A 14,282-nucleotide genomic window follows, 5' to 3' on the forward strand; every position below is an offset into this window, starting at 1 on the left:
GGCTGAAAGTATTCCATCGTATGTATCGATCGCCTTTTGTTTACTCATCAATCTGTCACTGGCCATTGGGGTTATTTCCACTTTTGGTTATTGTGAATTTATTACATTTTGAATCAAGCAAATCATACAGTATTTTGACTGAATTCTCTTGTTGAGGTGAGGAGAGTGACTACAGCTCCTTTGACCTCATCTGTCCTGAGGATCCTCTGCTGTCGTTCCCAGGACAGTAAAGACCTCACTTAACATCTAGATAGATTCTTGGAAATTGACTTCAAATGAAACAATACATAACCAGATCAGTTCCTGGAATAAAGTGCTGGGGCAGGAGTTTTTGTTTTTATTTCCTCATCAGCCTTATGATGAAATGAGGTTGGACATCATTTATGTTAGCAGGCGCTTCATTCCAGCAACCTGATGAAGTCAGGGTGTTCCCTTTGTATGAAAGGGAGCTTAGAAGGTTAAGAACTTGTTCAGGATCACAACTGGACATGGCGGGTGAAGGGGAAGAAAGGGGTTCAAGCAAGCCATCTGATTCTTCATTTGAACCCTTCAAATATTTCAAGGATAAACCACTACTCCCACAAAGCTTTACACAATCTGACATTCAGTGTTATATTTGTTGTTTATTTCCTATTTCCTAATAATAATTAACAATGGAATCTTTAAAATGAAAACTTCTTGCTCCAAAGCAAAGTAGGAAATGGCTCTGGAGAGGTGGTATGCTCAGATTGTCAGGAGAAGCAGCCCGGGCTTGAGCCTTGCAGAGTTAGGTGTGCATTTCCCTATTACCTGGAAGACTTATTAAAATAAATTTTGGTATGATTTGTTACCTGTGTATCCTCAAGATTTGTGCCAGAAAGCAGATATATATATCTGTTCCTGTGTTTTAGGGTTGTTAAAAATAAAGAAGTCAATTCCAGTGTATATCGTACGTGGCAGAACTCATTAGAGGAAATTTGGGAAAGCTAACGCAGAAAAATCCTGCAAAAAAAAATCAGACAAGGATAGGATAAGCCCAATGTGTCCTTTTTCTGTTTGGGACTTGAGGCTGCAGCTTCAGGCACATGAGAACAGAGGAATTTCAGGGCGTACTTCTCTTCTTCCCAACTCTTATTCCCCTTACAACTTCTTCCTTTTGACAGAGCAGGAAAAAAAAAAAAAAGCAAAACCTTGGATGGCCTTCCTCAAGCAGGCAAATAAATCTTGCTCTTTAAATCACGTGTAAAGAATGTTGTCTTTCTAACTAAGAGAGTGTGAGCCAATGAAGGCAAAAGATAAAAGCCATGAGAGAGTCCTAAGGGAGGAAGTGTCAGAGTTCAAGTGCTTCTACTTTAGAAAGAGAGGGTCCAGAATTCAGCCAGGCTCCCACTGATAAGTGACTTAAAACAAAAAAATCAGATCGTGCCTAGTCATTTAAAGATATTGTCATCTACATGTCTTTTATTTATACTTTATAAATATTTAATATACCTAACTTTTGAAATAGTTACACATTTGAGTGGTTCAAAATTCAAAAAGGTGTAAAAAAGTATTCAGTAAGCACGCTCTCTTCCATCCTGTCCCCAACCCACCCATTCTCACTTCCTAGATCCCAGGAAATCACCGTTTGCAGTTCTTCTTAGGTATCTGACAGAACTTTATGTTAAATATATTTTGGAAATTTTGCTTCAGCTTAACATTGCTCTGCTAGGCTATTTTATTAGGGTTTTTTGGTGGTTCTTTTTTTTTTTTTAAAGAAAAGAAGAAGTAGAAGCCATGATGGTTTCTCTCCACTGATGTCAGGCACTGCCCCTGTGTAGGTCCCTCCTCTGACTGACTAAGGTCAAGTGGCAAGGAGGCCAGGTGGGAGCTAAAATGCAAATCACAAATTAGAGTCAAACTTTTACAATATAAATTCCAAATACATGGCTAAACTCTGTAGAGCACAAATTAAAAAAACACTGAAAAATGTCAGAAATAGGTAGTAGGGAGAAGGGGGCATGAAGGAAGATGCTGTCTCCACAGGAAAAAAACTAAGGCACACTAAGGAAATCAGAGGAAATCAGAGTTATGACAGGAGAGGTTAGACACAGTGCTTGAAACTTTTTGGAGTCTGGAGGAGGAAACACCTCCCTCCCGCCCTCCCTCCCCTCCTCCCTTCTTCTCTCTCTTTCTGTTTTCCTCATGAACTTTCCTAATGAGAACCAAGCAAATTCTGAGGGGAAAATGGGAAACGCCAACCTGAAGAAGACCCTGAGAAATGCAGCGCCTGTCCTGCTGAGGAGCCTTCAAGTTGATTGTGTTGATTAGAGACGATCAAACATCTCTGTATATCAGAATTGTTTTGTTTTTATTTGCTCTGGGATTGGACTTGCTTACAGTGAAGGTGTTTTATCAGTTTCAGTTCAATGAGCAACAAGTATTTTTTTGAGCACTTACTGTTCTTTCCCAGGCTTTGGGGGCAGAGCTCTGGGGAACTTACACTGAGGGGAGGGGATCCTGTGTCAGGACAGGCCTCCTTGCGAGGTGACCTTATGGAGGAGGAGAGTGTACCTGTGCTTGGAAGTGGCTTGGAGCTTGTGGTGTTGGAGTAACAACATGGAGGCAAGTGTGAGAGGAATATAGGGAATGAAGGGGAAGGAGTAAAAAATGAAGCTGGAAAGACGGGGAGGTGGATGGAGGATGTAAGATGGAGGAGGGAGAGAACTAAGGAGGAAAAGGAGAGAACTGCAGATCCTTTTAGGCACTTTATACATATTAATTATTTTACTTATCGAGGTAGATAATAATATACCCATGACATATGAATAAATTTTTACTTACAATAACTTCAAATATGTGACTGTTAGTCTTTGAGATTTCCCAACTTTTCCCTTTGTATCTGGTAACTGGACTCTTTAGTATGAAGTAGCATTTTTGGATGCCTGAGGAAGAAACTACCACTCTCTTCTATGAACTATGTAGTAACATAAACCACACAAATGGACTTGTCTAATTTAAAATTATTTACGACCTCTTCTCTTTCAACTAGATAGCAAACTTTTGAAGGCAGGTCTTTTGTTCTATAAGTGTCAATTATGAACATCCAAAGTAGGAGCAATGCAATAAGATATGGGCTAAATAAATGCAATTCATCTATATATTGCTGAATAGTTTTGACACTGGGTCATACTTGCAACCAAGGTTCTGAGTATAGTCTACGTTTTATGACACTCTGTTCTCTTTCTAGACATGCATCTGAGAGTGGAAACTGGGAGGTGAAATACAGTGTTTGTAAAGGTATCCCCTCTCAAGTTAAGTTCAGCAACTTCTGGACTTGTTCTCAACAACTGGAATGATGGCGCCATCCTCTCCAGCATCTGGATAGTCTTAATGAGGAGCTAAGTGTACGAATATTCTGAAAATATTCTGATTCACTACTGTGGTCACAAGAGGTCAAGGTTTTCCTCCCAATTATAGGCCTATTAGTTTAATGTCTCCTTGAAATTCCCTGCCTTGTGTAGTCTCAACGAATTGAAGTACTGGGAATCAAAACTGACATTGTGAAGGAGCAACAGGTTTCAAGGTAAGCTCATCCTACCACTTATTATTGATGGGTATGACAGTAGAGAGCCCAGTGACCATACCTTTGCTAATGTCACTGTGTTCAGATTGTCCCTTTGACATTACACACTCATCTCTACAAACTCCCTATAATACGCCCATGTGACAGCCTTAGACATACCCCCAAGCTCTTATGGGGTCTGTGCATTCGACTTTCCCTCTGCCCTGGATACCACTGCCTTCTCCTCTGTCCTACTATTCATCTTATTCATTCAGATTCTGAAGCAGTCCTTAGCTTGTCCCTCCAGCAGGCTGAGCTACTCCTACCTCCTTGAAGCTGGCAGCACAGATTCTTCATTCTCTCCACTCATTTCCCATAAAAATTATTTGTCTACCCCAATGAACTGTGTGTTTCCTGAAGGTGAAGATTTCTCTTATTCATCAGTAGACAATTGATAAATTTTTGTTTTAATAAATTGAACTCACGTTTCAGTTTTAAATGGAGTATAATAGGCTGTGTCTTTGGCCGTCTTCTTTTAAACCTAGATTTAAATAATGAGAAAGTTTAAGCTATTTTAACTAAATGCCATCCTACCCAGCAAATCATTCATATATCCATCGTGCAGATAACTTCACTTACTCCTCTCAACTAGAAGCCAACTGTGAAATGTAAGTCACTGATTTATTGATTCAAAACAACAAAAGGACATCATTGTTTTGATTATCATCTACCCCTGATAGCTGGATGATATTAATTAAAGCTACCAAGGGGGACTAATTCATTCAAATGTCAATGGACAGGGAAAGAAGGGGAGAGTTCATGATTTTTCAAATCAGAGGGTCTGGGTGTGATCTCTGGCTCTGTTTGGCTGGGCAATGCTGTGGTGAATGTGGCAAAATGAGCAGGGAATAATTAAGTTCCAAAGGCACTGAGTCACATTAGAAAAATGCATCTAAAATATGAATTAGGTACGTAGAACATAGCAGTGGCTCATTAAATCTGAGAGTGGAAACTGGCAAGTCAGAGGGCAGTATTTACCCAACCTGACTTTAAAATGTTGACTGTGAATGGCCACTCCAAGCTCTCCAGTTTGTGTTGAGTGCCGAGCACTATACTCAATATCTCTGTGTTTCATCCTCATTACACCCTTCTGAGGTAGGCAAAATAATTACCCTTATTTTCAAGGAAAGTGACAGAAAGAAATATCTATTTGAGGGCCTCCTTGGTGGTACAAGGGTTTAGGACGAAGCCTATGAAGCTGTCCACAGCCTCTGCTGCACGAGTTCGATCCCCTGGCCTGGTAGGGAGCAACCCACATATTTCGGTCAATCTGCCTGATCTGTTCCCCACTTTGTCTCTGGTGGATCCTCTCACCCCCCACACTGGCCTGTACCCCATCTCTTGTATGCATAAATAAATAAATCTTAAAAAAAAAAGAAGTATCTATGAGTAATTTTGTGACTAAAACTTGCAGTGGGTTTCAAAGGACTCTGTGCCTTTCAATCTCAAATTCCCAGAAATAAAATGAGTCATTTACATGAGTTGGTACAGCAGAGTGGACGGAAGTATGACCTCTGGAGTCATGTTCAAATTCTGGAGTCTGTTCAAATTTTGTTCAAATCACTTATTAGTTATGCAACTTTAGGAAATTTTATCTCTGGACTTCAGTTTCCTCATCTAGAAAATGGCGATAATAGTACTTCATTGGGTTGTTATGAAGATTTGCTAAAATGTCTAGTACACAGATAAGCTCTTGATAAACACTACCTGTAATTATGGATATCTTACACTCTCTCTTTATCCCTCTCTCCAACACTTTCTTTCCCATCCCAATCGCAGGCATTTTCACTCATTTATGTTAGTTGGTGCAAAACGAAATGGCTTCGGGCAGAAGAGAGATGGCAGAACCTTATGAAGTGACACATGGTTAATTGGTGAGTAACAGAAAACATGAAGTGGTTGGAATGAAGCAAACAGTACAGGATTGTGTAAAAGCATATATATGTAAAAAAAAGGAAAACACCATGTTAGCTAAATAGATTAAGCTTGGCCTTCATTTGTTTGCTTGCTGGGTTCCTGAAGTTATCTGGGTGTATTTTGTACCTTACCCACCCAGGAAGGCTCAAAAGAAGTCAATTGTCCAAAAACCCATCTTTCCGCAGACATATTGAAGCTCTTTATAAAGTTGATGCAGCTGTAGGTAACAACTGTTTTCTAAGCCTACATCACTCTTTGCAAGCTCTAGATGGAAATGTGTGGTGTTTTAGCCAAATCTCTTTAATTGCATTAGATATGGCCCAAAACATTCCAGCACAGTGCTGAACACACAGAAGAATTTCTCTCTGATCAACTTCTCTCTGATCAGACAATGACTGATGACATTCTGCATTAGGATCTATGTCTATCACCTGTCAATTCAGGCCACTCTCATTTCAACTAGCCGCAACTCCAGATAATTCTATCAGAAATCATGGAAAAGAAGTCTTGTTTTCACATAAACTTATGTGTAAAGCTAGTGGCCTCTTTTCCTATGATGTTTTAGTGTTTATGGATAGGGAGGCATGCTGGTGGGCAGTGTGAGTGGCGATAGAGCTCAAGTTCTTACACATTACACCTGTTGGCTGGAACAGACTAGCAAGTGGGAAGGACAACAGACATTTATCAAAGAGGTGGTGAGACAAATCAAATAGGTGGGAACAGATGAGGTCCAGGAACATGGTGACATGGGATGAGGCCCAGGAGACTCTGAGGGAAGGGAGAGTTCCTAAGCAGGATGGAATATAGCATCAGGTGAGTGATACTTCTCACTCTAGACAGGGAAACAGGAAGATAGGCCCAGCACTCACCTGAATGCCTGGAGATGAAAAACAGGGTACTAACCTGTGGTTTGGGTATTAAGGCAAAAAGAGCGGCCCCACTTCCATGGAGGCAGGTGCCTGGAAAACCAGGCCAGTTACTGTGGGACTTGGCTATATTCTATTTGCAATTTTTCCCCCTAAGCTAGCTTATAATGAAAATCACTATGGAAACAGCATTCGTGTACCAGGAATCTATTTTGTTTGAATGCTTTGTTTTTTGAGTGCTTTGAACCTCTTAGGTAAAGAATGTGTGATTTCAGAATTTCGTCTCAACATAGGTCCTCAGTCCCACTGAAATGAGGGCCCCCCCATCACTAAAATGCACCAATCAAAAAATATTACAAGGTTTCTAAAATGATAACTTACAAAGTTATTCAACTAACTTGAACTATTTTCTCAAGAAGGAAGAAATAAAACTGAGCTGCTGACACTAAGAATAGGGTACAATGAGGAATTTTATACAAGTAGAAAAGAGGAACTATCCCACTAGGTAAAACTCTTTCTCACAGGACATTTTTCTCACTTGTGAAACTGCTTGTCACTGGAACATCAGCAGGCCTGCTGGGTTGACATCTTCCCTATTTCGCAGTTCAGTTTTTGGAACAAATATATTTAGATACGGTATTTATAAACATATTCTAAATTTAAGGCCAACAGGCAGAGGGGAAAGCAGCTTTGCCTTCTTCCCCACTCCTTACCTTTCTTAATTCAAAGCCCAAAAAATAACTAGTTTCTTTTTTGCCTTTCATTTTTGTTTAACTAATCTGCCTTTTCCTAAGTTACTGTGTTTTGACCCAGGGCATTCCTCTGATATATGCAATAGGAAACATACCGCCTTACATTTTTATTAAGTGCTTGGCCACGTTGGGTTACTCAGGTTATTTTAATTACACAGAAGCAGCTTTCCTTCCACCCCACCCGGAATTATCCAGGTCGCCCCCTCGTTTTCTGTCTGGGAATGTAGGGATCAGCTGTCTCCTGGCCCTTGGTACAGACTGTGGGTCAGACCCTTCCAGGATTTACCCAGGTCGTCCTGCAGCCCCGGTAGCACCCAGCGCCCCACTAGGCGCCGGGGGCTGGAATCGAGCGCGCGCTAGGACCGCGAGAGCAGCGGGCGGGAGGCGGGAGGCGGTGGGCGGGGCCAGCCCAGTCCCCGCCCCCGCCCCGCCCCCGCCCCCGGCCGAGCGCGGTAGGGCCGGTGCCGGAGTTCCCCGGCTCGCGCGCTCCAGGCCCCGGGAGGCGTGCGCGGGGTGGGCGGGGCGGCCCGGCGCGCAGCGGGTGGGCGGGGCGCGCCGCAGGGCCGCGCAGCTGCCGGGCAGGCCGGGCATTAGGGCCTCGGCGGAGCCCGCTCCCCTGCGCGCAGGGCGGGGTGTGCGGCGGGCGGCTTCGCGGGCAGGCGCGGGCCCCGAGGCAGCGGCTGCGCCCTTCGCTGGGGAGGAGCCGGGGGCGGGCGGGCGGCCGGCAGGCGGGGGCTGGGGCCCGAGGCGGGTGAGTGCGGGGGCGCCGGCGGCCGCGACGGAGGCAGCAGCGAGCAGGCTCGGCGCGTGAGTCCGCGGCGGCTCGGGGTCCGCCCGCGGGCTGCGGTGCGAGCGGGCGGCCGGGCTCCCCTCCTCCCCGCCCGCCGCGCCGCCGCTGTGATTGGGTGGAAGATGGCGCTGGGCGGATGGAAATCCTAATGACAGTCTCCAAATTCGCCTCCATCTGTACCATGGTAGGTGCGGCGGGCGGGCGGCGGGCGGGCGGCGGGGGCTGCGGGGGCCCCCTCGGGCGGCCGGGCGGCCGGGCGGCGCGACGCCCGTCCCCGCCCCTCACCCGGCCGCCCGCGGGGCCTAGCGCGGGGCCGCGCCGGGCGGGGGGCGGCGGGCGGTTGGCCGGCGGCCGGCGGGCCGCGCGAGGGATTAGCGGCCCGCGCCGCGGGGAGGCGCCGGGAGCGCCGGGGCGCGCGGGGGTGGCCGGCCGGCGGGCGGCCGTGTTGGACGTGGCGGGAGCGGCCGCGGGGCTCGTCGCCCCGGGCTGAGCCGCTCGGGTCCGCCCGCGGCGCCGGGGTGGAGCGGCGAGGCGCGCCCCGGGCTGTGGCGCTCGGGCCCGAGCGCGGCCCCCGGCTGGGGTCGGCCCCGGCGGGGAGCCCTCGGGGCCGCACGCGCCCCACTTCCGTCCGGCGGAGCGGGGAGGTGTCCCCGGCGCGGGTGGGGGTCCCCCCGCTGGAAGGCAGGTCTCATTCCTGCCCGGCGGAGGACGGAAGTCGGCGGCGATTTCCTCCCCGCACCGCCGGCGAGGCGGGCTCGGAACCGAGCTGAGGGAAGGGGGTGTGTGTGAAGGTGGAAACTTCAGACGAGCGCTGCCGGAGGGTTCCCCATTTTCTCCTCCTCTCCCTTTTCTGACCATGGGTCCAGGTGGCAGTCTTGTCTGGGAAGCTACGAGAATCTTGAAAAGCAGCTTAAAGCTTTCCTGTCACTTGTTTACTTTAACACACCAGACACATCGGTGTGTGGCTTGAAGTGTTTCTGTGCAGGTACTGACTGCAAGGGTTATTTTGTGTGTGTGTTTTGTTGTTGTTTTTGTTGTTGTTTTGCGACTTTTAAGTCGGCTTTAAGGGAAAAGTGCTAATGCCTATTGAAAAGTCCCGAATTAAGCAGAACTTGGGTGCGTTGAAATCTGATGTTTTCGTTCTTGTCTGGAAGGATCATGGTTTTCCACACGACCGGGGCAAATTTATTTCACTTGCTGCTTAGGAGTTTCCATCTAGGATTTATAGTTATAAGCCCTCGCTGGAAAAAAGTTATTCTTCGCAACGTAGGCCTAGTGATGATGTTCGGAAAGGCTCCTGGAATTTTTCCTTCTCTTCTGTGTTAAGTCTTAACCCCATCGCTTGTAGGAGCTCACAAAGCAATTTTCAGTCGAAGGGTCGTCCATTATCTATACCTTTAAGGAGTGGTGAATCAGACTGGAAAGATGCTTTAGAAGCAGACCCTATGCTACACCTTAAGGCAGAGTGTAAAAAATAGCTCGTCAGGTGGGATTAAAATCTGCTATATTGAAAAGATGTTGTTGAATAATGAATTACTGAAGAGTCCATTTCCCCAAATGGATGTTTATTCTTTCTCATAATGTACATTTTTAGGAAGGGGTTTTTGACATTAAAGGGACTATATTAAAACGATTTCCGAGGGTCATTTGGATTAATTATTTTTGGATAAGGCAATTATTATCTTACTCAATTTCAAATGAAAGTGATAATTAAGTCTTTGAAAGTGATGATCATGCCAGATTGCTGAGCTATATAGATTGTCAGTTCACAGTTCATTGTCAAAGTCTAAGGTTTTATTCAATTTAGGTATCATTCACTCCAGCACCTCATATAGTTAGCACCTATTAAATGTTGCGTGCTGTGGGTATAGTAGTGATCAAAGCAAACCCTGCTTTCAAAGTGTTTACATTCTAGTTGAGGGAAACAATATTCAAATAAACACGTTAATAAAAGTAATATGTGTTATAATCAGATCAGGGAAATGAGACACAGAAAGATTTGCCAAGTCAAACATTGAGTTAGTGGGATTCTGATCTGAATATCAGGCTCCAAAGCTCTTTCTAGGTCTTCCACTGATATAGTTTAGTTGCATGTGCTATGTGTTTATTCTTGGCAAATACAGAAAGGTCTGTGCCTGGCCAAATGAAATAGTTCCAAAAGTAGTATTAAAATTAGGTGTGTTTATATTCATACTTGAATAAGTTTTGATGCTCTCCCAGAGTAATGCTAAATATCTCAATGTAATCTGCGATGTTATTTAAAGAAAACTGCAACCCATCTTCTGAGAGTTACAACATTGACAATCAGGAAAAGCAAACTTTTACAAATCTCAGTACCTTTGTAGATGCTTTTTTGTGAGGGTTTGAACACTGCCCCCTCCTTTTCTCAGGAGTTCATACCTGGCACTCAAGCAGGTAGCCTTCTTGAATAATTCTATACATGTCCACCCCTTCTCCATCTCCCCCATGTAATTTCACAGCATTTTTATAATCTCAATACCATACTGGATTGTAAATTTTTTTCTAACTATATTAGATTGTGAAAGCCTTAAGGGCATAGATTATCATTTTATTTCTGCAATTTGGTGGAGCTCTAACTTCTGCATGCAATAAAAAGTTTTGGAGTCCTTAATTTCTCCTACTGTCTTAGGGGAAAGTGGGTTGGATGAAATTGAAGGTGTACGTGGACTAGTGGAGAGAAGAGAAACTGAGCCTAAATATAATGATACTTCTCAGAGTAGCAACAGCTCTGAGAAAACATTTTTGAATTGAAATTTTATTCCATAAAGTATTGTACACAAATTTTCCATTTGTCTACTGACATAAGGTGCTTGGGCAAATTGGCAATATCTTAATTGCCATTTTATTTTATTTTATTTTTAAAGATTATTTATTTTATACAAGAACCGGGGTACAGGCCAGAGGTGTGGGTGGGTGAGAGGATACACCAGAGAAAGAGCGGGGAACAGAACAGGCAGACTGACTAAATACACTGCTGAGGGGAGCAGCGTGTGCGACAGGAGAGGTCTGCCATGCCTTGTGGGACCCTCCCGGTGGGCTGTGATCCAACCTGGGCTGCAGGCTGCGGACAGCTTCACAGTGTGGCACTCAACCGCCTGCGCCACCAGCGGAGGCCCTTAATTACCATTTAAAAAACAAATTTCTTAAGATAGTCTTTTCTTCTGTGTATGTAAGAAAAGTAGTAATGTTTGTTTTTAAGTTAGTATTATGGCCTGACCCAAATGAGTGGTAATGTTTAGATTGCAATGAATAAATTTGAAAAGTAACTATTGAATGCCTCCTCTTCGTATATGTCCATGAAATAATGTTTTTAGTTTCACAAGATAGATGTTTTAGACTTCAGGGACTGGCAGAATAGTTACTCATATTTAACATTATGATTAGTAATTGTGACATAATGGGGAAAAATGGCCTCATATACATAGAAGAACCTTTGTTTTGAAGGAAGTTGTGGAGCAGCTTTTGGTGGCTTCTTAATAGAAAGTGTTAGTGGGCCTCCCCGGTGGCGGCGCAGCTGTCGTGCGCTGGGCTGCGAAGCTGCCTGCAGCCTCTGCAGTGCTGGTTAGATCCCCAGCCGCTGGCGAGGATCCCAGATGGCACGACAGACCTCCTGCCGCGCCCGCTGCTCCCCTCAGCAGTGTATTTTGTCAGTCTGCCTGTTCTGTTCCCTGCTCTGGCTCTGGTGAATTCTCTCACCCTCCCGCGCTTCTGACTGTACCCAGTGCTTGTATAAATAATAAATCTTAAAAAAAAAAAAAAAAGTGGTAGTAAGGATCTTGGCTGTTCTCCGGGTGCAGGTGCTTCTTACTGTTGCACACCAGAAGGGCCTCCATAAATGTTTTGTGATCATTATCTTTTTTTGGGTTGAAGGAGTCATTGTTGAGCAGGGATTGTTGAGTGAAATTGAATAAAGGAGGTAGATGGTATAGGTTATGGGCTGGCATTGGCCTTTTTATCCAGTCGTGGGGTGAGGCAGATTCTTAAGAACATGGTGTCAGTGAAGCCAAAGCCATATTGCTTTATGGGCTGGACAGATTTACTTGGAGAAAACCCATGACAGCATAGCACCCTGCATGTGGTACACTTCAAACTACTTTATTGAAGTAGTCAGAGATCAAGCTGGTATTTGTCTTTTCTTACTGTTTGAGTCTCACTAGGGTCACTCAATAAGAGTGAGGTGTGTGTATGGTCAATGCAATTTATCATCACTCCAATAAAAAAAGGAAAGGGAGAAAAAGCATCAAAACCCATGTCTTATTGATGGGAGTAGGGTATTGTCTCCTTTTCAAGTAGTGAGAATAATATATTAAATAATAAAATTCCTTATTCCTTCTCAAGAAATAGGGTGAATATAATTCTTTTATTAATAATATTCTTATTTTTTAATGATCATTTTATTTGTAAAATAGTGCTCCTATGATGGGAACATTCAAAGAGTTACCCTTGTTTCACTTACCTAATTTTTGCTGTTTTTACTGTATTTAGAGGGAATAAAACTTCAAAAATGAAGTCTTGTATAAGTGTTTAGATACTGATCAGGAATGTTTAAGCATAAGGAGGCTTACTGGAGAGAGAACATTTAGAATAAGATTATGAAAGTTTTACTCATGTCTTTTGATCTTTCAAATTTGGCTAAAATATATTTTGGACATTAAAAATGATATATTCTCATTGCAAAAAATTTGGAAAATGTTCTTTAAGTAAGAGTTTGAAAGCTATTAAGGAGGCAAAAAGAAAATAACTTTACCTTCTAGAGCATATTTTATGTCTTTTAAAAAAAAATAATTGAACTTATATTGTAGATACTATTTGCATTTTAGGTTTCTCCCAAAATGTCTTTTTTTAAAAATTTGTATAATTTCAGGAAAAGCATAGTGAGTTTAAGGTTTCAAAATGATAATGAGGCAAGATTGTTAACCCAGTAAGGCAGAGGGTATTAGGCCTTCTCTGACAGGTTCTTTAATGATTAATAAAGCTATATATTTAGTCGAAAGGACGTTTTATAAGATATGGTGGGTTTATTCTAATCTTAGGTACTTACCACAAATAAAGGTAAGACCATTGGGACTTGAAACTTTCAATATGCTTATAATATATATTTTCAGATACCATAATTGGTTATGTGGATTGTATATAAAGATTGGTCTTATTTTATATCATTTGGCTTTCCTTACCTTCTGATGGTTTTCTCTTTTCATTTCCTACTAATCTTTTTATAATTGATCTCAAAGTGGGTTAATAATCTACCCTACAATGATCCATGTGGCTAGTTTCAGCCAGACTTTATTACAACATGTCTTATTGATCTAGGCTTTTGACCAAGCCCCCACATTGGGTTCACCTCCATTTTGTTACTTACAAATTTCTTCCTTTTTGCTTTTAATGTCGTATTAATTCTCCCTCTCCTGAAACTTCTGCCATCTCAGGAAAGATTATTTACAGATTTGTTTACTTAGCATTAATTCCTTTCCAGAGACCTTCATCCTTCAGATTTAAAGAATCTAATTTTGATTTGATTTCTCCTTCAGAGGCCCAATTTCAGAAACCTAATTTTTTTATGTTATCTTATAACAAGGTATATTAAAAAGAGCAATTGGACCAGAAGGTAAATTCTAGTCCAGATTTTGACATTTAGATCTGTATGTATCATAGCTCTTTAAAAAGTTTTTGAATTAATTTGTCTCATTTGTAAAGGGATTAGACTAGTCTTTAATAAATATCCTTACATTGTTTGTGTCTTTACCCAAAACATAATATTCTGATCCTTTGAGAGTTTATGAATGGCTATTCACATCATCATTTCGAGAACTCTGGTTGCCTTTTAGATAATATAATGACTATGGAATTGCACATATTTATAAATTATGCCTCATTTCTCATTCTTTTTTAATGTTAAAAAATTTATGGAAAATTACAGTATAAAGTAAATTTTTCTTCCTTTAAAAGCATTTAGTGGAGGTTAATGATGTCATCAGTTGATTCACCAGCCGGCCAACTCACATAGCTGTTACTCACTTGGACAGGTTTTCTTTTCCAATTCCACCAAAAAAAAGTTGAGTTTTCACATATATTTCTCAAGCTGAGTATAATCTTGGACAAGTCACTTCTCTGTGCCATGCAGTTTCTTTATCATAACATGGGGATAAAGTAATATCTAGTAAGTGAAGTACTATCTGTTGTAGTTCACAGGATTGTAGAATAGTACCGGGTAACACTCTGTAGTGATGGTGGTGATTATTCTTCTAAAGTGATTGATCTCTTTGGTGTGTGGTAAGAGGGACTTGTTGGCATTGCTATTAATGTTACTATAACAAATACTAGGAATGATTTTCTGAAATGCACTTCGTTCATTT

At 42.7% G+C, this 14,282-nt stretch overlaps 1 protein-coding gene across 2 annotated transcripts in view; it reads left to right on the plus strand.

The window, feature by feature from the left end:
* Positions 1-8,044: 8,044 nt before the first annotated feature.
* Positions 8,045-14,282, plus strand: part of USP12 (ubiquitin specific peptidase 12) — a gene marked incomplete at both ends in the record, with an annotated part of 81,749 nt that continues 75,511 nt past the window's right edge. The window contains one exon of one of the 2 annotated variants that reach the window (XM_084235370.1): positions 8,045-8,092. In XM_084235370.1, coding sequence (XP_084091496.1) covers positions 8,045-8,092 — 48 coding nt within the window. The remainder of the gene's footprint in view (positions 8,093-14,282) is intronic. The other variant, XM_084235371.1, reaches the window with a different exon arrangement.

This window comes from Talpa europaea, assembly GCF_964194135.1.
Source record: "Talpa europaea genome assembly, chromosome: 6".
Classification (NCBI taxonomy): Eukaryota; Metazoa; Chordata; class Mammalia; order Eulipotyphla; family Talpidae; genus Talpa; species Talpa europaea.